Genomic DNA, 24722 nt, shown 5'->3' with positions numbered 1-24722 from the left:
CGAATCCAGTCTGGGTCCTTAGGCAAGACCCTTCAAGCTACTGCCTACCTCATACCATGAGAGATACTAAGTTGCATAACATGCCGGCTCAGAGTCGCCCGGCCAAACAAGGTCTGCGTCAGGTGTTGGGGAACCAGAGCACCTTGATGACAAATGGGCTACTGGAACAAGACGGAAATGGGCGAGAGATGAAAATGTGGATCTGTTGGAATGCTACTACTCAAGTAACCCTAGTGAGAGAGGTTACATGCAAGACTGGGGAAGGAATGGTTACTTCGACATCCCCAGTCAACACTAAGCGCTAAACAACTAGTAGCTCAGTGTTCCAACATCCGCAAACGGCAACTGCTATCACAACTTGAGATTGACGAGATACAACACAAATGCTACGGCAAAAGGGAGGAACCCGGATGTCAGAACTGTGGGGACTTAACTACAAGTCCCCACCCAGTGAGGGGATACACGGCCCCAATGAGCGAAACAGAGCTGAACGAGACAGCTGCTGACCTGAGAGAGAGAATCATGACCCAAATGACAACCAGGCCTCCCCGGCGCCAATTACAACGGCTGAGTGAAGTACCATCTGAAAGTCTCATTGAGAATGTGAATGCAGCATTGAGAACGATCCCTACAACTCAGCATCAGTGGTCCTTGAGATACTTGGCTATAAGAGCAACCATGAGACCCAATACCCACCATGGAAAAGACGGTTAGAGGCTAAAATCAAGGTAACAAGGAGGGAAGTGAGCCAACTGTCAGAGCTCCACAAGGGTGCAATGAAAAGACCAGTACCCAGAAAGTACAGGCAGATGCCCATACCTGAAGCACTCGAGACTGCCAAACAGAGGCTCCAAGCCTTGTCCAGCCGCCTAAAGAGATACACAAGGGAGAATGAATCCAGAAGGATTAACCGGCTGTTCTCCACTCAACCAGCTAAGGTGTACTCTCAATGGCAGGGTAATAACAACAGAGCAGACCCACCAACGCTGGAGACTGAACAATACTGGAAAGGCATATGGGAAAGGGAGGCGTCCCACAACAGCAATGCACAGTGGCTGATCTCTCTACGAGAGGACCACAGCAACCTCCCTGAGCAAGCCCCGGTAACCATCACTGTGACAGATGTCCAAGAAAGAGTCTCAGGTATGAAAAACTGGACAGCACCAGGGCCTGACATGATCCATGCCTACTGGCTAAAGAAACTCACTGCTCTCCATGAGCGAATGGCAGCCCAAATGAACCAGCTGCTACAAAGTGGGACTCACCCTGAATGGTTAACTGAAGGGCGGACAATCCTAATCCAGAAGGATCCATCAAAGGGTCCAATCCCACCCAACTACCGACCAATAACCTGCCTCTCCACAACCTGGAAGCTCATGTCAGGCATCATAGCGGCCAAGATAAGCAAACACATGGATAAACACATGAGCACGGCACAGAAGGGTATCGGTGTAAATAGCAGAGGAGCCAAACACCAACTCCTCGTAGACCGCACAGTTGCCCGAGACTGCAAAACCCGACACACCAACTTGTGCATGGCTTGGATTGATTACAAGAAAGCCTATGACTCAATGCCGCATACTTGGATCATTGAATGCTTAGAGATGTATAACATCAACAGGACTCTGAGAGCCTTCATTGCAAAACTCGATGAGGCTGTGGAAAACCACCCTTGAAGCCAACTGCAAAACCACTTGCACAAGTGTCCATCAAATGTGGCATATACCAAGGAGATGCTCTGTCCCGCTACTGTTCTGCATAGGCCTGAACCCCCTCAGCCAAGTTATCAACAAGACTGGCTACGGATACAGACTCAAAAATGGGGCCAATATCAGTCACCTACTCTACATGGATGACATCAAGCTGTACGCCAAGTGTGAGCGAGACATCGACTCACTGATCCACACCACCAGGATCTACAGCACTGACATTGGGATGTCATTCGGACTAGAGAAATGTGGTCGGCTGGTCACAAAGAGGGGGAAGGTCATCCACACAGAAGGGGTCTCACTCCCAGAAGGAACAATAGCAGACATAGAGGACAGTTACAAGTACCTAGGTATACCACAAGCAAATGGCAACCTCGATGAGGTCACAAGGAAAGGAGCCACAGCTAAATACCTCCAACGAATAAGGCAAGTCCTGAGAAGCCAGCTCAATGGCAAGAACAAAATCCGTGCGATAAACAGCTATGCCTTGCCAGTAATCAGATACCCTGCTGGAATAATTAGCTGGCCAAAGGAGGAGATAAAAGCCACAGATATTAAGACCAGAAAGCTACTAACAATGCATGGAGGGTTCCATCCCAAATCCAGCACCCTGAGACTGTACACGAGCCGCAAGGAAGGAGGCAGAGGACTAGTGAGTGTGAGAACCACTGTCCAGGACGAAACAACTAAGATCCATAAATACATCAGGGACAAAGCCTCAACAGACAATGTGCTCAGTGAATGTCTCAGACAACAGGGAACGGAGGTTGAGGTGCCAGAGATACCATCATGGGAGGACAAGCCCCTACATGGGATGTACCACCAGCAAATAACCCAAGTGGCTGATATCAGTAAATCCTACCAATGGCTGGAAAAAGCTGGACTCAAGGACAGCACAGAGGCCCTCATCCTGGCAGCCCAGGAACAGGCCCTAAACACCAGAGCAATAGAGGCCCAGATCTACCACACCAGACAAGACCCAAGGTGTAGGTTGTGCAAGGAGGCCCTGAGACAGTCCAGCACATCACAGCAGGGTGCAAGATACTGGCAGGGAAAGCGTACATGGAGCGACATAACCAAGTGGCAGGCATAGTGTACAGAAACATCTGTGCAGAATATGGACTGGAAACCCCAAGATCAAAGTGGGAAACACCCCCAAAGGTGGTGGAGAACACCAGAGCTAAGATCCTGTGGACTTCCAGATCCAGACAGACAAAATGGTAATGGCGAACCAACCAGACATTGTCGTAGTGGATAAACATCAGAGGAAAGCCGTTGTGGTAGATGTAGCAATACCAAGTGATTGCAACATCAGGAAAAAGGAGCACGAGAAACTAGAGAAATACCAGGGCCTCAGGGAAGAACTGGAGAGGGCCTGGAAGGTGAAGACCACAGTGGTGCCTGTGGTCATCGGGGCCCTCGGGGCAGTAACCCCCAAACTGGAGCAGTGGCTACAACAGATCCCAGGAACAACATCAGACATCTCAGTCCAGAAATGTGCAGTCCTTGGCACAGCCAAGATACTGCGCAGAACCCTCAAGCTCCCAGGCCTCTGGTAGAGGACCCGAGCTCAGAGGATAAGAACCACCCGCGGTGGGTGAGAAGGGAATTTTTTATATATATATTTATAGACCTTTTTCACACTTCCGGGTATTTGGAAGACTATGCAGCATCAAAAGTCTGGAGCCATGTGGTGCAGAATGATGCTACCAGAGGATTTTTCAGGTGGGCACTGATAAGTCATTGGTGAGCCCTGTGGCACAGGCCCAAATTTGGATGGAACCAGCTCCAAATGTGAAAGACCATCTAGGACAAGTGCGATAAGTGGTTGGGACTCCAGCTGGCATAGTTTTTCTCCTGATGCCAGAATGTCGGGATCTGGAAGTGGTCCTACAAACATCAGTGACATAATCATAATAAATTTTGACAAAGGAAACATACGTGTAAAAACATAAACCAAACGTTATACCTGTGTAAGCTCTGTAAAGTGTGGAGTGCAGATATCTTTTCCCCATAGTTTTGAACCTGCCACCATGTTGCTGGCAGGTTCAGGATGTTTCCCCTTATAAGAAATACACAGAAAGATGTCAAACTAAAGAACAAATAAATGGATGAGTGAGCAGTTTGTTAGAACATAATGGGACTGATTTGGCACAGTTTAGATTTTTACCCAACTTGCAAATAAATTAATTGATAGCAGTTGAGCCTGTTTTTTTTCATTGCCTACAAAAAATAAATATTCCAAACAAACTATGAGCAGAATTATATTTAACACAAGTAATATTGAGATTACAACAAACTTTATCAGGCGATTATAAAATACAGGTTTGAAAGGAACGTAAATGGCAGTGCGACACAATCAAAGGAGGAATAAATTCTGTACATAACTATAGTACTGTTATTTTAAGATCATATGTGTATGACAGAAAATGTAATGTATATAATTAAGTATATCTAGTATATTTATATATCACATCCCATAGGACAATGTGTTCCACTCTTTTTTTCTTGCTTGTGTTATTGGTCTGTGCCATCTTTGTAAATCACTTGTGCAGGAGGAACAGTTGGCAGCTGGAGTTGGCAGTAGTGTGCAGTCTGGTAAAGAAGATTGCAAAAACCTTTACCAGCTGCACAGCTACAGGAATAATCCAGTAATTCAGCCTTTTCTTTTCCAACACCCAGTGATATCTAAAATAAACAACTGTTTTAGTAACGCATATATATGTAACCTGGTTGAATTTATATGTTGTTATAATTACTCAAAATGTTTTTCTTTGGTTATTTGTATGGGTTCCTACCTGACTGAAAATCTCTGTTATTGTTTTAACTGTGTTACTTTAAGAACGGAAGCCCCTCCCCTTTTGTTTCTTCCTCTGTGGTATTGCCTTTAAAATGTTTGCGTCCCTTAGACCCTCCCCTTTTGTCATGTTGTCCTGTGGGAGAGGTGTGTATTATTTATTTTGTATCTAAATACATCCAGTTTATTTATAGATTTATTAAGTTAATTTCTGTTATGTACTTTTGTTTATGTAGTACGGTGGCCCTGAGGTGCAAAACACAACAACATTAACAAAAACACAACCAACATTAACGGAAACACGACAACATTAACAAAAACACAACAACATTAACAAAAACACAACAACATTAACGGAAACACGACAACATTAACAAAAACACGACAACATTAACGAAAACACAACAACATTAACGAAAACACAACAACATTAACAAAAACACAACAACATTAACGAAAACACAACAACATTAACAAAAAACACAACAACATTAACGAAAACACAACAACATTAACAAAAACACAACAACATTAACGAAAACACAACAACATTAACAAAAACACGACAACATTAACGAAAGCACTACAACATTAAGGAAAACACAACGGAAGAGGTAGGTCCCAGTGGGAGACCTAAGAAGTCGCTGATTGGACGACAGGTCGTTTTACTTTTGAACCGGAAGTTATGCTGGAGTGCTTCGTTTGATTGAAAACCTAAGGAAGCGGGAATACAGTCACTTCGCCATGTATTGCCCGAACTGTGGAAAGGAGGTGGTTGAGCCGTCACCAAATTTTTGCAGTAATTGTGGCAAGAGGCTTCAAGAAACTTGTATGGAGGATACTCCACAATGTTCAAGTAAGTTAAAAAGTATAAAGGAAGATTCATATTTCTTATGGATGTAGTAACTTGCTAACGCTAGTGGTCTCCAGACCGTGTCCACTGTCATCTAGTTGTTCATTATAAATGCAATTAAAAGTACACAAAGTCGCTATAATACAGCAGAATTGTATTAGCTATATATCGTAAGGTCCGTTACAGCCTTAGGCACTACTTTTTTAGGATAATTGGTGTCGTTCTGGTTCTGCTCCACTGCGATCAGGCTAGCCGCCTTTTTGGAAGCGAACTCGCACTTAATTTATACTTGTGGCAGCTTTACTTCAGTTCGTAATACATATTGTCTGTTTGCATGAATGTGATGTGCGACATTTTTTCTTTGCTTTACTTCTAGCACAACAGACTGTCCCATCCTGCCGTACACCAGCCCTCAGCACCTTCCTTGAATAGAAAAATGAGGAGCGACCAAAGTATCTCTTGGGAGAAAGGGGTTAAAACAAAAGGTAGAAATGAAAGTTCGGGTAGGTGCTAAATTCGGTTCCCCTGTGTCGGGAGCGATCATTACAGCCAGAGAGACGAATGAGGCGGATCTGACCATTTTCACGTCGCTTCTGATCGATTTCTCGGTAAAACAACTCATATAATCATGTGAAGGTTGTAACATTGAGTTTAATTGGCAGCTGTTGTTTAAAAAATTGTATAATAAATAAATAAACAAGATCTTCTGATGCTGTTTTTTGTTATTTTATACGCCAAGAGAATCGCTCTTTTTCCAACGTTTCTCACGTAAGCCTGGCAGAAATAAGTCAGGCACCAAACACAGTTTTCCCAACACGTAGTGTGTATGTAAAGATTTTTGAGAATTTGGAAACAGTTGTTCTTTATTCCCCAAGGTTCGGTAAGGGTAGGAAAGAATGGAGGAAATTATAATCTGGTCCCCCTCCATAATATGGGAACAACTTAATTTACCAGCAAGATTTTTTTCTCTGTTTATTCCTCTCATCATCAACAATAAATCCTGTGATTTTGGTAGAATTTGCTCCTTGTTTGCCAGAGTTATGAGGGGAAAGCCATATATTTTAGGTGACTAAAATAATCTGTTCCCCCTTCAAAACATGGGGACTATTTACCAACAAGTCTTCAACTGTGCTTATTCATCTCTTCATCAACAACAAATTATTTGAAAACATTTCCTCTTTATTTGCCAGAGATATGAGGGGGAACCATATATTTTAGCCACCTGAAATAATGTGTCCCTTCCAAAACATGGGAACCAATTAATTTACCAGGAAAATGTTCTCTTCATTTCTCAAAGGTAAGTGGCCTTGGGATTTAAACTATCTTTCCACAGCTGTCTTATATCACATTATCCTTCTCGAAAAACCATCAATGCACCCTGAGATGGCCAAGCCGAATGGCTTCAGTTTTGTCGTAGCCATCTACATGCTATATGTAATTGGGCCCCGTGGAGGGATACGTGCGTCTTGTAAACCTGCGAGTTCTCAGAGCGATGCCTTGAGGATTCAGCTGCCTCAGCAGTCTCATTACAACATCACGTTTGACACGCAGGTTGTGTTTTAGTTTGAGAACTTGCCACATGGTCCGATAGCCAAATAATTGCCCTGGTCCTCTAAGCTCGGACATAATGACACGTCTCACTTCAGGAAGTGGAGAGTAGTTGCCTCTTCAATGCAGCCCTGCTACTTTCAAATGAGTCTTTACTGAACGCATGCTAACCGACACTTCGTGGTTGGTCTGGAGCATGTCCAGTATCACCAGTATCAGTATGTCCTGACTCAAAATATTTACGAATAACAGTACTAAGGTTTGGATCACTGAGAACATTCTTGTTTTCAGCAATCAAGTTAAAGCCAGAAGAACTTCCGGTTCAAAAGTAAAACGACCTGTCGTCCAATCAGCGACTTCTTAGGTCTCCCACTGGGACCTACCTCTTCCGTTGTGTTTTCCTTAATGTTGTAGTGCTTTCGTTAATGTTGTCGTGTTTTTCTTAATGTTGTTGTGTTTTTCTTAATGTTGTTGTGTTTTCGTTAATGTTGTAGTGTTTTCGTTAATGTTGTCGTGTTTTTCTTAATGTTGTTGTGTTTTTCTTAATGTTGTTGTGTTTTCGTTAATGTTGTAGTGTTTTCGTTAATGTTGTCGTGTTTTTCTTAATGTTGTTGTGTTTTTCTTAATGTTGTTGTGTTTTTGTTAATGTTGTTGTGTTTTTGTTAATGTTGTCGTGTTTTTGTTAATGTTGTCGTGTTTTTGTTAATGTTGTTGTGTTTTTCTTAATGTTGTTGTGTTTTTGTTAATGTTGTTGTGTTTTTCTTAATGTTGTTGTGTTTTCTTAATGTTGTTGTGTTTTCGTTAATGTTGTCGTGTTTTTGTTAATGTTGTTGTGTTTTTGTTAATGTTGTAGTGCTTTCCTTAATGTTGTAGTGTTTTGCACCTCAGGGCCACCGTAATGTAGGGCTTGGAGTGGGCAGCCTGTAACACGGTTATTTCTATTTGTTATTCTTGTCAGGTATGTTGTATAGAAAGGTTTATTTTGCATATTTAACATGTTGTGAGCTAAGACCCGCCTTTTGTCATGTTGTCCTGTGGGAGAGGGCTTGGAGCGGGCAGCCTGTAACACGGTTATTTCTATTTGTTATTCTTGTCAGAATAAACCCTTTTAAAGGTGAACCACGGCCTGATCATTTAAAACCAGCACAACGCAGATCGGATCCGGTTACACTTGGTGCCGTTTGACCCGCTGTAACGTCGAACCTCCGCTGCTGAAGCCGCTGCTACGCTGTGCCTTTTCCCGCCCTTGAGGTCTGGCTCCTGATTCGCTGCGCCGAGCGCCTTTGCCCTGCGCTTTGACTGGCAGGCGTTGGTGTGCTGTATCCTGGCAACGAAGTCACTCTTTCTGTTGGTCTGTTTTGTGTACCACGTCTTATACGAGGAAGGAAATAAGTGAAAAACAAAATATTTTCAACTTTGTAAAAGTTTCTTATATTTGGAAAAATAAAAATACTTTTAAAACAGTACATAATAATACGAAAGAAAATAAAATTAAAGACAAGAAACCAGTCGGTTTATTATCCTTTGTCTATAAATAAGACTGGCTGTTTATTTTGCTGACTGATTCCTGTGAGCTCTTTTGTGACAACTTTGTCTTTAGGCTGTTTGGGAATCTTCAGTCTCACTTTGTTTGCTGTCCTTTTTTTTCATCCATTGTTCTTTTTCATGCTGTTTATCTGTTACTGTTTGATGAAATGTCTGACGCTGAAGTACCTTCTAAAGGTGACGAAGTGGACCGGAAGGTCACTTTTAGTTTGGGGAGAGGCCAACATTACATGTCATTTGGAAGGGGTCGACCTATGCCTTTTAGTGCATATGAATATTCTGTTGATTACTCTGTATCGGGGGGTGTAAAAGGCACCTCTTGTTGTCCATAGGATATTGTGAGATTTCGCTAGGCGTCAAGCGATCTCTAGTATCCTGACCCTACTGTAGGGTAGCTGTTTTGCTGATGTGTTACATTGTTGAAAAAAAGTATTTTGTCCTGGTATTGAGTTTTTTTTTTCCACTGCTTCCATCATTTTGTGTAATTCTAGGGGGGTGAGTGTAACCTGGTTGAATTTATATGTTGTTATAATTACTCAAAATGTTTTTCTTTGGTTATTTGTATGGGTTCCTACCTGACTGAAAATCTCTGTTATTGTTTTAACTGTGTTACTTTAAGAACGGAAGCTCCTCCATTTTTGTTCCCCTCCTGGCCGCATGTGTGTCATCTGGTGTTTTTGAATCAAATCGGTCTGATCCAAAGTTATATGTATTTTGTATGCATCTTATCGTTTCTGCTTTTATTATCGAAAATAAGTTAATGATGTCTGAACTTAGGAGCCCAGCGGAACAAAGAAGACGAAACTGAAAACGGTAAAGGCTTTAGCCTCTGTTTGCAACACAATAAATTAATTGGCTTTGGTAAAGAATGGGAAAGAAGAGGGTCAAAGACAGGAGCGTCAGAGAGGATGAAGACGTTGAGTTCACAGGTCCATCCTGCAGACATATTAGAAAAGGCACTGACAAAACTCTCATAAAGAAACTATCTGATGTTTCTGATTGGACGAGATGTCAAGAATGCAAGCATGACGACAACAAAGAAAATATCAGTACGACCAAGTCAGAGGAATCTGAAGAGGAAATAGTTCCATTATGGATGTGCCTAAAATGTGGACATAGGGGATGTGGGAGAGATTCTGAGAGCCAGCATGCCATCAAGCATTATGAAACTCCACGCTCTGATCCACATTGCCTGGTGGTCGGTTTGGACAACTGGAGTGTGTGGTGTTACATATGTGATGACGAGGTCCAGTACTCGGGTACAGGGCAACTTGCACAGCTGCTGAACATCCTGAAAAAACAGATTTCTACAGACCCCATGAAGAGACCTCAGAAAAGAGTGAAAGAGGATGTGGATCTGATGGAAATTAAGCCAGAGACAGAAGCTGTAAACACAGAGAAAAGTGAGGACAATGAGAACAACGATGGCAGCAATAGGCGGAAGAAAAACATCAAAAAGGAGAATGCTATAAAACCCCAAAACCACAACACACCCAAAGAAAGCTGTAGTGTTCCAGTGAAAGGGCTGAGCAATCTTGGGAACACGTGTTTCTTTAACGCAGTCTTGCAGAATCTTTCTCAAACTCAACTCTTGAGACAAATTCTCAACAAAGTAACAGAAGAAAAAATGAGCCTCGACATTAAACCCGATGCCTCCTTGAATCTGGAGCCCATACTAGTGCAGTTAGACCAGCCTGGGTCACTCACATTGGCTATGTGTAAGCTACTCAATGAGATCCAGGAATCCAAAAGGGGTGTGGTAACGCCGCGTAAGTTGTTCACACAAGTTTGTAAAAAGGCTGCCAGGTTTAAAGGATTTCAGCAGCAAGACAGCCAGGAGCTTCTCCGCTACCTGCTGGATGGGATGAGAGCTGAGGAACTTAAAAGAGTTAGCATGGGAATAACAGAGAGCTTGAAACAGTCGAGGAAAGTTACAGATGAAGAAAAGATAAAAGCTGCAGTTAAAGAGTACGAGAAAAACGGAGTTCCTAAAAACTTTGTGGACCAGCTTTTTGGCGGTGAAATGACCAGCACAATAATGTGCCAGGAGTGCAAAACTGTGTCTGTTGTCACAGAGATGTTTTTGGATCTTTCCCTGCCTGTTTCTGATGAGGCGTAGAGAAAGAAAAACCCCAAAAAATTCACTGGTCCAAGGACCAGTGAATCAAGCCAAGATGAGAGAAATGGCTCTGATTTGATCAGCGGGAATGACGATTCTATGACCGGGGGCAGTAGCAAGTACCAGCAGAAAAAGGCTAAAAAGCAGGCAAAGAAGCAAGCAAAGCATCAGAAACGGCAGCACAAGCTAGAAACCAGGTTAACTTTTGGAAATTTGACATCTCCAAGCAACGCAGATGGTGACCAAATTGATGTTACTAAAGATGCAAAGGACACAGAGAACGCTGATCATATGCCACATAAGGAAGACTCACTGAACGAACAAGATCCTAAACCTGTTTGTGAATCAGAACAGGATCAGAATGTCGAGCAGGAGAACGAGGAAGACAAGGATTCACCCACTGACGATGTCTCATTAGCTGAATCGTCAGTCAGCAACCGTTTTACCTTCTTGTCAGAAGAGCAGCACTCGCACGACAGCACTTCATGTAACGAAACGTCCAACACGGATCTGGAAGGAGAACTGGACACGCAGTTGGCAAATCAAATGGAACAAGTGACTCTGAATGACGCATTCATAGAGGATCTCGATTCCATGGATCCAGCCATAGAGAGTGAAGACGAAATGGAATACACAATAATAAACCAAGACCCAGAGTTGGCCTTCAACACCCATGTGGAGGGATCGATGGGTCCCAGTGAAGGTTCTCAATCCAACAGATAAACCTCTGATACTGCGACGCAATGCTAAAATCGCTGATGTCTTCCCATGCTGTGGAGGACTTTGCGCTTGGCCGGGGGAAATCTGAACTGCACTGCAACCATTCTGCCGTTTCAGCAAGCTCATTGCATCGCAGTATTGATCCAGTGCAGATGCTGAGAGACTGTGGTCTACACGACATCGACATAGAGAGCTGTGAGGTGTCAGATGAGTCGAAAAGAAGGCTGGCTGAACTTGTGGTTTCTTATCAGGATGTGTTCTCCAGGGGAAAGCTGGACTGTGGTGAGGCTAGGGATTTTGTTCATCGCATTCACTTGACTGATGACTAGCCATTTCGCTTGCCTTATCGACGCATACCACCAGCACGTTATCAGCAGTTGAGGGAGGTCTTGTCTGAGATGGAGATGAAAGGCATCATACGGAAGTCCATTAGTGAATATGCCTCCCCACTCGTTATGGTGTGGAAAAAGTCTGGGGACATGAGGATATGCACTGATTTCCGCTGGCTTAATGCTAAGACCGTTAAGGATGCTCATCCATTGCCCCATCAGTCTGACTGCCTCGCTGCCCTTGGTGGGAATGCTCTTTTCAGCACCATGGACTTGACCTCTGGTTTCTACAACATCCCTCTCCATGAGTCTGACAAACATTATACAGCTTTTACCACACCGCTTGGACTTTATGAGTACAACCACCTCCCTCAAGGTTTATGCAACAGCCCGGCTTCTTTCATGAGGATGATGCTTAACGTTTTTGGTGACCTGAACTTTTCAAACCTTCTCTGCTATCTAGATGACCTGTTGGTGTTTGCACCTTCTGAGGAGGAGTCGTTAAAGAGGCTAGAGGTTGTTTTCTGTCGCCTGAGAGCTAACAACTTGAAGCTGGCCCAAAAAAAGTGTCACCTCCTCAGGAGGTCTGTGAGGTTCTTGGGCCATGTTGTGGAGGCTGGTGGTGTTTCTGTTGATCAAGAGAAGGTAAGGGTCATTTCTGGTTTTGAGAGAAAGGATCTCATGAAGGAGGATGGCTGCACTCCGTGCCAGAAGAAGGTGAGGTCATTCTTGGGCATGGTGCTGTTCTATCAGCACTTTATTCCAGCATGTTCCCGCATCGCAAAGCCACTTTACGCCCTCACCGCAGGTCAGAAACGTAGGGTAAAGAGCAAAGGACACGGGAAAGCTGGAACTTTCCGGGTTCTGACTCCCCAGGATTGGACTCCAGCCTGTGAAAAAGCATTTGGAGACCTTAAAACTGCTCTTCTCAGCTGTGTAGTGCTGGCATCCTGACTTTGAGAAGCCATTTATTCTCTCAACCGATGCTTCATTGGATGGCCTCGGTGCTGTCTTGTCGCAGGTCCCGGCTGGTGAAGAGATTGCTAGACCTGTAGCTTTTGCAAGCAAGTCTCTCAGCCGAAGTCAGGCCAATTATCCTGCACATAGGCTTGAGTTCCTAGCCTTAAAGTGGGCTGTGTGCGATAAGTTCAGTCACTGGCTGAAGGGTCACAAGTTCACTGTGTGGACGGATAATAATCCCCTCACATATATTCTGACCAAGCCCAAACTGGATGCCTGTGAACAGCACTGGGTCTCTAAGCTTGCTCCATATGCTTTTGAGATCAGGTATGTTCCAGGGAGACAGAATGTGGTGGCAGATGCTCTCAGCAGAGCCCCTTTTGTGAAACCTTTGGCCGATCGCCTTCTGTCAGAGCCTTGTCAGAAACTTTTAGAGCATGTCTGTGAGGTTCCTGATCATGCAGTGCAGGATGTTTTCCGTTTGACCTGTCAGCTTCAATCAGTGGACAGCTCTTTCCCCACTACAGCTGACACATCCATGACCTGTGATGAGGTCTCCTCTCTTTTGTCATCTGTCTGCAAAGGAGATACTGGTCAGGCCCAGCATGCAGCGTCGTTAGCTGATCATCTGGACATGATAATCCCACCCACCACAGGTCCATCAAAAGCTCTTCATCTAACTGACCTTGTCTCTCACCAGAGAAATGACCCTGTTGTTTCCAGAGTTGTCCTGTATGTTGAACGGGGACGCCGTCCGTCAAGGAGGGAACGCTTTGGTGAAAATCAACTGGCTTTGAAACTTCTGAAGCAATGGGATAAACTAACATTGCTGAATGGCGTTCTTTACCGTGTCATAAAAGACCCTCTGACAAAAGGTAAACGCTTCCAGTTTGTGGTCCCTGAAGCTTTGAAGTCTGTAGTTTTGACTGGTGTCCATGATAGTGCAGGTCACCAGGGCCAGCCACGAACATTCTCCTTGGCTCGTCATCGCTTCTTTTGGCATAACATGGAGAGAGATGTGCGAGATTATGTGAGGAAATGTCCCAGATGTGTCCTTAGTAAAACCCCAGAGCCTGCTGTGAGAGCCCCTCTGGAGAACATCAGGACCAGTGCTCCGATGGAGCTTGTGTGTATTGACTTCTGGTCGGCTGAGGACAGCAACAACAAGTCTGTGGATGTTCTGGTGATCACTGATCACTTCACAAAGTTAGCACATGCTTTCCCGTGTCAGGATCAAACCGCTAAACGAGTTGCAAAGAAGTTATGGGATGGGTTTTTCTGTGTTTATGGCTTCCCCCAGCGTATTCACTCGGACCAAGGCGCAAATTTTGAGAGTGAATTGCTTGCTGAGCTTTTGGAGTTGAGTGGTGTCAGCAAATCACACACCTCACCCTACCACCCAATGGGTAACGGGACCGCAGAGAGATTCAATCGCACCCTGGGCAACATGTTGAGATCTCTTCCTCCACGTTCGAAGCATAAATGGCCTCAGATGATCCAGTCTCTGACTTTTGTTTACAACTGCACAGTCCATGAGACCACTGGCTTTGCACCGTTCTATCTGATGTTTGGGAGGATTCCTAGGCTGCCTGTTGACCTCGTTTTTCGAAATGTTCTTCATGATGACACTATTTGTGACTACCACACTTATGTCAAATCACTGGTTGAAGATCTGCGCTCTGCCATGCTAATAGCTGAGAAGAGCACCAGTAAAGAGCAGAGACATCAACGTGACCAGTACAACAAGAGAGCCAAGGGTCACCCTCTGTCAGTTGGAGATCAGGTCTTGGTGGCAAACAAGGGAGCCAGAGGGAAGCGGAAGCTTTCTGATAAATGGGAGCCTGTGATCTACACGGTGGTTGCATCTAAACCTGCTCTCCATATCTACCATATTAGGGACCGTCACGGCAATGAGCGTGTGGTGCATCGCAACCTCCTTCTTGATGTGACCTTTTTACCTGTGGGGATGACATTGGATGGAAATGTGAACCACCATACTGACAGTGTGGTTAGAGTCCCCCCAGTTCCTGATTTATACGGAACAGAATGTTCCAGTGAGGCGCCTGATGCTGGTCCTGCTGAGCCTTCCCTACCTGAATCTCTACCCTGCAGTGATGCGGATGACCATACTGCTTCTTGGGTTCAGGATGTGTACTTGGCTCCATCAGGTGGGAATAGTGACCTGCCTCATGACCCTGAGAACTCCTCTATGGAAACTGGAGTACTAGCAACCGCTGGTTCCTTACCTCATCATCCTGATGATGCTGGTCCTGTTCATCCTCCAGACAGTGTGGAAGGGGATGTTGTTCGCCGCCTGACTTCACGCTTTGGGAGGGTTATTAAACCAGTTTGTCGACTGATAGAGTCCATGGCTGTTATTGAGGCACTTTATGATAAGAGTAATGTTCAAAATGTTATTGATGTGTGATTTCCAAATTTTTGCTGAATGATTCCTGGCTAGGATTGTTCTTTTCTGGGTTGTATAAGCTTCAGTACCATCTATATGTTCACTCTGTATCGGGGGGGTGTAAAAGGCACCTCTTGTTGTCCATAGGATATTGTGAGATTTCGCTAGGTGTCAAGCGATCTCTTGTATCCTGACCCTACTGTAGGGTAGCTGTTTTGCTGATGTGTTACATTGTTGAAAAAAGTATTTTGTCCTGGTATTGAGTTTTTTTTTTCCACTGCTTCCATCATTTTGTGTAATTCTAGGGGGGTGAGTGTAACCTGGTTGAATTTATATGTTGTTATAATTACTCAAAATGTTTTTCTTTGGTTATTTGTATGGGTTCCTACCTGACTGAAAATCTCTGTTATTGTTTTAACTGTGTTACTTTAAGAACGGAAGCCCTCCCCTTTTGTTTCTTCCTCTGTGGTATTGCCTTTAAAATGTTTCCGTCCCTTAGACCCTCCCCTTTTGTCATGTTGTCCTGTGGGAGAGGTGTGTATTATTTATTTTGTATCTAAATACATCCAGTTTATTTTAGATTTATTAAGTTAATTTCTGTTATGTACTTTTGTTTATGTAGGGCTTGGAGCGGGCAGCCTGTAACACGGTTATTTCTATTTGTTATTCTTGTCAGGTATGTTGTATAGAAAGGTTTATTTTGCATATTTAACATGTTGTGAGCTAAGACCCGCCTTTTGTCATGTTGTCCTGTGGGAGAGGGCTTGGAGCGGGCAGCCTGTAACACGGTTATTTCTATTTGTTATTCTTGTCAGAATAAACCCTTTTAAAGGTGAACCACGGCCTGATCATTTAAAACCAGCACAACGCAGATCGGATCCGGTTACATATACATATAGCATGTTTAGCTTTAAACAATAGATTCTAGATTGAAGGTAAGCTTCAACAACAGCAGAAAAAATTGTTGCAACCGCAACAAAAACAGAAAACAAATAGTAACCTCTGAACAGGAAGATGTTAGAAAAAGCTCAGAGTTGTCCAGAAGTCGTACGTGGAAGTTCTTCATCTGTCACATATGATCAGGAACTCGAACTACCGAACAAGAGCCAACCGGCTTTCTGATTGTTTCAAACCTGCAGCTTATGCGTTTCCTCATTTTTCTTCATGGATCTGAAGCATCTAGCTCTGACAACTACCTGTCCCTCGACAATATTGGACACTGCAGGCATGCAGGAGTAAAGCACAGTTTCAACATCAAGCGTCATCTAGTATCTCATAACTAAGTCCTAGCATGCTGTTTTTCACAAACTGTACTGGCAAATACATTTCAGAATGTAATCAGAATATAATTGAAAAGTTTAAATTATGTTTTTTGCCAATATTCCACGTAATTTAGTAAACTAAGTTAAGCTTCATTACGATGTTTGTGTAGTTAATATATTGTAGCTAGCGGTTAGCTCGCTACGCTACGTTTTTTCTTACCTTGATAGCGGTGGATATATTTTTCGTGGAAGAACTTGTATCCTTTCACACGTTTGTTGGTGGATGAATTAGCCGCTGCGATTTCCTCCGCATCAGCGAAAGAAAGGGCTGGCAAATTAAGTAAGGACGGAGGAGGAGAGCATTTCAGAGTACTTGAATTACAGTCACCAAAACAGGAAGTGCCGCAGCCCTTTCAGATATAGCTTTCGGTTGCCGTGAAAAAGGACTCGTTGTGCGCATGCGCGGGGCCAGAGCTGATGTGCGCATGCGCGGGGCCAGGGTGGTTGTGCGCATGCGCGGGGCCGGGGTGGTTGTGCGCATGCGCGGGGCCGGGGTGGTTGTGCGCATGCGCGGGGCCAGGGCTGATGTGCGCATGCGGGGTGGTTGTGCGCATGCGTGGGGCCGGGGTGGTTGTGCGCATGCGTGGGGCCAGAGCTGATGTGCGCATGCGCGGGGCCGTGGTTTTATAAAGCGGATGTGGGGTTGGACAACTTCCGGTGGCTATAGCGTTAGCATTAAAAGGCCAGGAAAATGGCTCAGTCTCGGCGCAGTTGTTTTTTTTCAGTCCCTGGTTGTTCATGTGGGGCAAGAAAACAGCCTTATCTGTCATATCATGCGTTCCCGACGGACCCGGACCAACGGAGGCAGTGGATCCAGGCGATCCAAAGAGATGAAGGTCCGTACTTTTGCATAAAGACGGGGAGGACTTTCGTATAGCCGCCACTTCACACCGGAGGATTTTATTAGCGGATCCACCACCAGCCGCCTTAAAAGTGGAGCTGTTCCTCCCCTGTTTGCCTGGAATAACTTCACTGCACCGGCAATGAGAGAGTCTGCTTTCGAGAGGGTGAAGAAACGGCAGTTTGTCCTCTCAGAAAACTAGCCAGGCTGAAGATGCTACTGCGGACCATGAGTACACGACACATCCAGCCGCAGGTAAAAGATAGTATATTGTATATATTTTCCATGTAAGATAATTTCAGTAAAATATAACTGTTGCTATAATAATATTATTACTATTATGATCACGTAATAATGAAATTATGAGATTAGGTGGTTATGTATTTTGTGGAGAGATTAAGTCAATGGCTGTATACATACATGCTCCCACTCACAAGATGTATTAATCTTCACAGAAGTAATGTTTCGTACATATAATTAAAACTTATTGCTAACCGTATGTTTTGATAATTTATTTTGTGGTTTTACAGGTGCACTTGATGAAGCTCTGGATGATATTAAGGAGTTGGATGCCAGACTTCAAAAAGTGGATTTGTCTGCCACACTTTTTAGCCGCTACTGTGCCTCTGATGACCAGATCCGGTTCTACACCAAATTTCCATCTGAATGTGTGTTATGGATCTTCTGGGAGTCCATTGCACCCTCTGCATCATGCCTGGTGTACTGAACCAGAGCACAGAAACTTGGAGAGGAAGCATGTGCTGAAGCCAGCCCATCACCTGGGCCAACTACCTCTTCATTGTGTTCTCTTCTATCAACCTGTGGATTAGTGGTGAGAAGGTAAAAGCCATTACGCCTCAGAAATTTCTGAAGTTCTCTCCAAATGTCCGTGTCATCTTGGATTGCACAGAAGTTGATCTGGAAACGCCATCATCCCTCACCTTACAGTCTGAAACGTTCTCTGCCTACAAGAACCACTCCACTCTGAAAAGGCTGATTGGAGTTGCTCCCTGTGGGTTGGTGACATTTATTTCAGCGTTGTACTCAGGCTGCATCTCCGGCAAAGAAATAACAAAGGTCAGTGGAATCCTTCCTCTGCTTGAGCTGGGAGATGAAGTCATGGCAGATAAAGGCTTGTAAAGCTTCCGGTTGCCGTAAAAAAGGGCTATTCGGCATATTTTTCCAACTTTGAACACAAGATGGCGATATAATATTCTGGCATTAAACAATCAACTTCAGCTGCGTTTTATAGAAAATACTTTGTACTTCTTGGGCTATATATATATATATATATATATATATATATATATATATATATATATATATATGCAACTGTGTTTTGATACGCTGATAAAAAATAACAGATTGAGGGCTTTAAAAGTGTGGTGATAATGGTAAGACTGTATTGGTATTGCAGCAAATGAAATAAAAACCTTTAAATTAGTTTTGATAAAAATAATGTGATAGCTTAGGCTTTGCCCAAGAAATGGTGTATGTGTAGCAAATAACTGACATGTTCAAGCTGAATGGAAAATGTACAAAATTTATCCCCATTTTTAGACACAAAGATTCTGAAATATAAACAACACAAGAACAAAGTTTTGCAGACATCAAGATCTGTGAGCTGAAAGTCATTTACAAATTTAGTACAAAGTCATGGTTTTGTTGTGTTCAAATGTTTCGTTGATGTGGTCTTTCCGACTTATTTAAATGTTATTCCAACTTCAGACATTTTCCCTTGGTACCACGTTGCTTGCTGCTCTCAGGCTGTTCTTTTCCCCTCTCAGTTTTTCTTTACTTACCAGAGACTGAAAAAATCGGAAATTATGTCTGTGAAACTGTTTTTCCAATTGTTTGACAATCTGTTTTAGCATGGATGTAAGTAAAGTTTGCATGAAACATTTAAAACTTGTTAAAGTTACAAATTTGGACTTAATTTGGAACTTTATCAAAGTTATGGAGTCAACACATTTTGAAATGAATGTATTCTATCTCAGATTGACGGCAACACATCACAGCCCAGGAACTATTGAGTTCTGTGGGAGAAGATTCAGGTTTGCATAATGGAAACAAGTCATTGGTAAACAAGTTTCTGCATCTCTCATCAAAATCACTGAAAGGAGAAACAAAGTGACTCAGAAAAATCTGTTTCTAGACTTGTTGTAATATTCCAAACTTCAGTGAAAAAAGACTGACAGAAACTGCCAGAAGAGATCACTTTTCGCTTGGCGTGTCCTCATTGGCTCCAGGTAAAGTTTAGAATGAAATTCAAAAGCCTGCATGCAATCTCGCGGTGACCGGCTTTGTATTTCCGAGCTTCACTTACTCAAAGGGAAGGCAGAACCTTCAGTTTTCAGATGTGCACGTAGTTCACTCTTCATGTCCTGCTGAGTGATGACCCATACTCACTAATTTGATGTTATTGATCCCCCATTTTATATGAACAAACTGCTGAGTCATTCCTGGTACGGAGGTCCATCTGCTGAGTCGGTAAAACATCTCTTCATCCATGACCTTATGTGACAAAATTTTTTATTGAAAATTAATTGGTACTAAAGAATTAATGAAAAGTTGGAATGGTTCATATTTCTAATGATCAGAAAGATGATGCATTTCACTCCATCAAATAACAACCAAAACAAATTAGGTCAAGGTTCACACTCAAATGGGTGTGTGGATGAAGAAATAAAGTTCTCCCTGCCAAGACCTTGTGTCCCACTAACCTTTAAGTGACGCAGTGATCCTATTAGAGGAGCAGCTTTATGATCTTTATTTATAGAGCAATGGAAATGATCTCTTTCTCAGAAGCGACTCGTGTTTGTGGCATTCGGCGTGCCAGGAGAGCGCGGCGGTGACAGGAGTCCAAATTGCTTAGTCTCGTTTCATGAGGCTGCAAGGGAGGGAAGCGACGGGAGGGGCTTCAGGCTGGTTGAAGCCGGACTCGTGAGGTGTTTACTGGACAGACCGTGTCTTCTAAGGTTACCCCCTCCATGTTCTCGAGAAAGTGTGAGCGAGAAAGCAGATCTCTGTCCCTCCTCAATATTTCTTCACAAAGGATGTTGGATGAACTGGAACATCACAATGCTGTCTGGGTTGTTTTTTTTGTCCTGAAACTCTATATCATGTGAACAGAGATAACTTTCCCTTTGCATCATTAAGTAACTAACCTTTATAGTTAAAAACAGTAAATATATTATTCGGTGATGTAATGTAAATAGTAGAAAAAGGGTGACTTTATTGACAACAGACTTGTTTACAAAATAAAACTGAAGGATTTTGAGAAGCTCATCTCATGGTATATGAAGTCATCCCATCTGGCAAAAAAATAAACAACCTAAGGAACATTTTGACATGACATATTTTTTTATGTGTCCTGTATTTGGCATTTCATATTTCAGGCATGCCATATTTAGAAGATGGTTGCTCTGCAAAAAAAGACATCTTAAGATTGCATCCAGACATGTCAGATTACTGTTAGACCAGAAAAAGCTTTATTGGCATTTTATGCAATAAATAAACTACAACAAATCAGAGTCTAACTTTAAAGTAGAAGGAGGATCATTAAAAAAAAAGTATCAGTTTAAACCATAAGAATCTGAACGTTTGACATTAGGTCTGGACTTTGACTGGGCCATTCCAACAGGTGAATACCCTGTGATCGAAACTAATGCATTGCACCTCTGGCTGTACGTTTAGGGATGTTGTCCAGTTGACATCAAAATCATTATCATCTGTGGGGCTAACTTACACACAGATGGACTGTCACATAAATCCCAAGAAAATACATTAAAGTTTAATATTATAAAGTGAAAAAAAATCAAAGTTCCAGGTGTGTGAATAGTTTTTCAAAGTACTTTAAAGCTGTGATATTATAAATAACGAGATGAAACACTTGCATTTTGAGGGATCAGAATAATGCTGCCTAATCAAACAGCTGTTGAATCATCAAATATTTGTGGGGGCACAGTTGTCTGCTTTTACATAAGCTTATCAAGACCCAGCAGCTGCTGTGGAAAGGGACAAACACACTAGCTATTCCAACCCTTCGCCTCCCAACACTTAACACTTGCCATTCTGCATCCAGACTTTTTGTTGGCTGCAGTCAACATGGCTGGATGGGATGTCGAAGTGATTGCACTCAGATGTGGCATCCACCCACACTGGTCCATTTGTAGGATTGGCTGAGGCAGAAGGAGAGCTGCTCATTAATGTCGGGGCGGTTTCGTAACTTTGTCCTCATTGGATGGTTGGTGAAATTCCAAGATCTTCTGAAATGGACCAGAATTTTCTTGTTGGGCACCAACATCATCATAGAGCGTATGCCTCATTAAAACATTTAGAGTACACTCCTCTGAGCTTGATAGGCTGTGCGAGTGATCCAATGGAAAAACAGGGAACACTCTGTGACGTCTGTCCTGTAATATGAGCTGGAATGATTATGGTTAATGTGGAAATTTACTGTAGACAACAAGCCCTGGATATAGAGTTTCAATTTTACACGTGTGTCACATTGTTATCACTAAAATTGTTATTACTAAAAGTTAAATAAAATGTCCTGAAAATGGTGTAAATGTCAGTGAGTGCACATCAGTGCCAATCCTTTATAAAGACGCGTGTGGAATCAGATCAACAAGAGCTCAGATATCCTGCTGTGTCATAGACTGGTACACATGATAGTCGAAAAACAGGTGTGGACAACTTGTTGGGCTGCTAACAGGTCATGTGCAAAAGGTGCCTATAAATTCAGGGGTCGCCTCCATCCTCAGAGAAACAGTAAGCATCCACCAGGAAGTACTGGGCTAAGGATATTGAGGAACTTATCATTTTTCTCTTAATTGGATTAAAATCTTCAAGAAAAATCTTCAAGGTAAATGCCATATGCTAATTGATGCTTTTAATCCGTATAACAGGATGTTAAATTGTGTCTGAATGGCTTGAGACGCTCAAACCGTTGATTACCTGCCTGTTTTAGTGAGCAGTGTTATGCTGGCTGGCTCACTTCTGAGAAAGTTTATGGCCAAAGGCTTTTCAACGACAGAACCTTTCCCAAAGCCCTGCCACATTCTTGAGAAAACCTGAAACTTCTCTGCATCGTTTTGTAAAGGTAAGCACAACCACTTAACGCATGTCTAAAGTTGCAATTGAAGGAACACGTCTTTAAGAGCAAAAGTGTCCGTTTTGTACCAATTCCAGGAATAAAAATGGTTGCAGTGAAACCGACCGACCTGGTGCCCTCTGCAGGCATTAAGTTCTTTGGAGCGGGCACGGCAGCCTGCATCGCTGACCTCATCACCTTTCCTCTGGATACAGCCAAAGTCAGACTACAGGTAAATACACCTCAAAATAGTTATGGTTCTGGATGTTTTATTTATGTGCTGCGAAAGATTCATAAATGCCACAATGTACCCAGATCCAGGGCGAGTCTCAGAAGGTTGAAGGTTCCAATGTGGTGAAGTACCGGGGCGTGTTCGGAACCATCAAAACCATGGTGCGCACGGAAGGAGCCAGGAGTCTTTACAATGGACTGGTAGCGGGTCTTCAGAGGCAGATGAGCTTCGCGTCTGTTCGGATCGGCCTTTATGACTCCATGAAGCAATTCTACACTCGAGGCACAGAGAGTGAGTTTTATGTATTTTACAAAAAGTGAAGGAAAAATGGCGTTTTTATCGTATTAGCAGGTCCTAACATTCTTGCCGCGCAGGTGCTGGGATTGTAACCCGACTCATGGCAGGCTGCACCACAGGAGCCATGGCTGTGACTTTTGCACAACCAACAGATGTGGTGAAGGTGCGTTTCCAAGCCCAGGTGCGATTGGCTGACGGGGAGAGGAGATACAACAGCACCCTGGACGCCTATAAGACAATTGCCAGAGACGAAGGAGTTCGGGGACTCTGGAGAGGTGTTGCTTTATTACTCAATATGTTATTTCCACATGCAAAAAAACCAAAAAAACACCAGAGATCTGAACGATATTCTTTCTTCCAGGCTGCATGCCAAACATCACCAGGAATGCCATTGTAAACTGTGCAGAACTGGTCACCTACGACATGATCAAAGAACTCATTTTGAAGTATGACCTAATGACAGGTAAGCGAAACAACCAATCAACTGACTGCTGTCATTTGAAAAATCCTAACACACAAATCCTTGTAACTTATGTTCTGCTCTCCCACAGACAACCTGCCCTGCCACTTCACAGCTGCCTTTGGTGCCGGCTTTTGCACAACTGTAGTAGCGTCTCCAGTCGATGTGGTTAAAACACGGTTCATGAACTCAGGAAATGGACAGTACGCCAGCGCCATCAACTGCGCTCTGACGATGCTGAGAAACGAAGGACCTGCTGCCTTCTATAAAGGGTAAGAGCTAAAAGTAAAACTGCATTTTAAGAACTGCTGGGTGAAAAACCAACCAAATGTGGAGAAATTTGCCATTATTGTCATGGTTGGGTCTGATGTTATTAAAAGTAAACAAATTTGCTCTCTTCTCTAGCTTAATAAACTGGGTGTAATTTTATTCTGCTTTGGGTTAAAGGAATACCCCGGCAGTTTTTGAAGAGTAAAAGTAACGCAACATGCCAGTTCCACTTCCTTAAATCCCCCTCTTCTGCTTCTTCCAGATTCATGCCTTCTTTTCTGCGTCTTGGATCTTGGAACATTGTCATGTTTGTGACATATGAACAAATCAAGAGGGGTATGACCAGAGCACAGCAGTACTGGGAGTCTCCGTTTTGATTGAAGCTCGTCAGCGGCTTTTATGGCAAGAATGCGAAGATGCAAAAGTCACGACAAGCGGCGTGATGCGAGGAAAAAGTGTGCAATACAGCTGGAAGTGAAGAAGTGTGAGGAAAAGGCCCTAATTGTTGAGTTATTTAGTGATCTGGCCTTTGAGGACAGGTACTGTACTTCACCACCTGCCAATAAAGACGTGGGTGACGAAAGAATCAGGAACATTCCTGCAAGACCAGGAGGATTCACAGATTACAGCACAACGATTCATCAGGATTGATATGACCAGAGCTTCCATTACATGTCATTATAATTGAACTTAGCTCAACAGGATGTCTGATGATGTTTTCTTTTTTTTTTTTATGTTTACAGTGATGAACTTTCCAGTCACATCGACAGAACTGTTGCATGAGAATTGATATTTAGAAGTTTTTCCACAAGAACATCGACCATTTCACTTTTATGTTACCTCCTTTGTCAATGTTGCCAAAATGTTTACACTGTTGCTTTGGGTGTATGGCGAGGAGTAGATCGCTGAATGCAAACACAGTCATGTTTAGCTGCATGATTTATTGCTGGTCAATGGGTCATGAAATTCATTTTGCACAACTCAAAGCTAAACATATCAAGTAAAATTTTGTCTGAAACAGAATTATATTTCAGCTCTGTTAGTTGTGCACTTTGTCTTTAAACTAGAAATTGTACCGTTAAATAAAATGCAACATGGTAATACTAAGCCTGTGTCTCCGTTGCTAATACTAACTATTGAATCCAGTAATATGTGACAAATCTAAAGTTTCTGAAGTTACAATTGATTTAACGATTTCAAACTGCCCCTCCAAAAAAT

General features: G+C 43.1%; 2 protein-coding genes and 1 pseudogene across 2 annotated transcripts in view; all 3 read left to right on the top strand.

Annotated features, from left to right (window-relative positions):
- LOC129368878 (uncharacterized) overlaps nucleotides 1–15139 on the top strand; it is a 75277-nt gene extending 60138 nt beyond the window's left edge. The window contains exon 2 of the mRNA XM_055044045.1: nucleotides 13640–15139. Coding sequence (XP_054900020.1) covers nucleotides 13640–15008 — 1369 coding nt within the window. The 3' untranslated portion in view covers nucleotides 15009–15139. The remainder of the gene's footprint in view (nucleotides 1–13639) is intronic.
- Nucleotides 7819–11332, top strand: LOC129368876 (ubiquitin carboxyl-terminal hydrolase 16-like; annotated as a pseudogene).
- Nucleotides 15140–21626: 6487 nt separating the features above from the next.
- On the top strand, nucleotides 21627–24611 carry LOC129368483 (dicarboxylate carrier SLC25A8-like). The gene is made up of 8 exons (XM_055043471.1): nucleotides 21627–22017; nucleotides 22123–22254; nucleotides 22344–22477; nucleotides 22561–22768; nucleotides 22852–23049; nucleotides 23136–23237; nucleotides 23326–23506; nucleotides 23767–24611. The coding sequence occupies exons 3-8, from the start codon at nucleotides 22352–22354 to the stop codon at nucleotides 23879–23881; spliced, it is 930 nt and encodes a 309-aa protein (XP_054899446.1). The 5' UTR covers nucleotides 21627–22017; nucleotides 22123–22254; nucleotides 22344–22351; the 3' UTR covers nucleotides 23882–24611.
- The last annotated feature ends 111 nt before the right edge of the window (nucleotides 24612–24722 follow it).

Source organism: Poeciliopsis prolifica, unplaced genomic scaffold (assembly GCF_027474105.1).
Source record: "Poeciliopsis prolifica strain line A6 unplaced genomic scaffold, Auburn_PproV2 SCAFFOLD019, whole genome shotgun sequence".
NCBI classification, from domain to species: domain Eukaryota; kingdom Metazoa; phylum Chordata; class Actinopteri; order Cyprinodontiformes; family Poeciliidae; genus Poeciliopsis; species Poeciliopsis prolifica.
The sequence above is the reverse complement of the archived record's forward strand: the minus strand, read 5'-3'. Positions and strand labels throughout refer to the sequence as shown.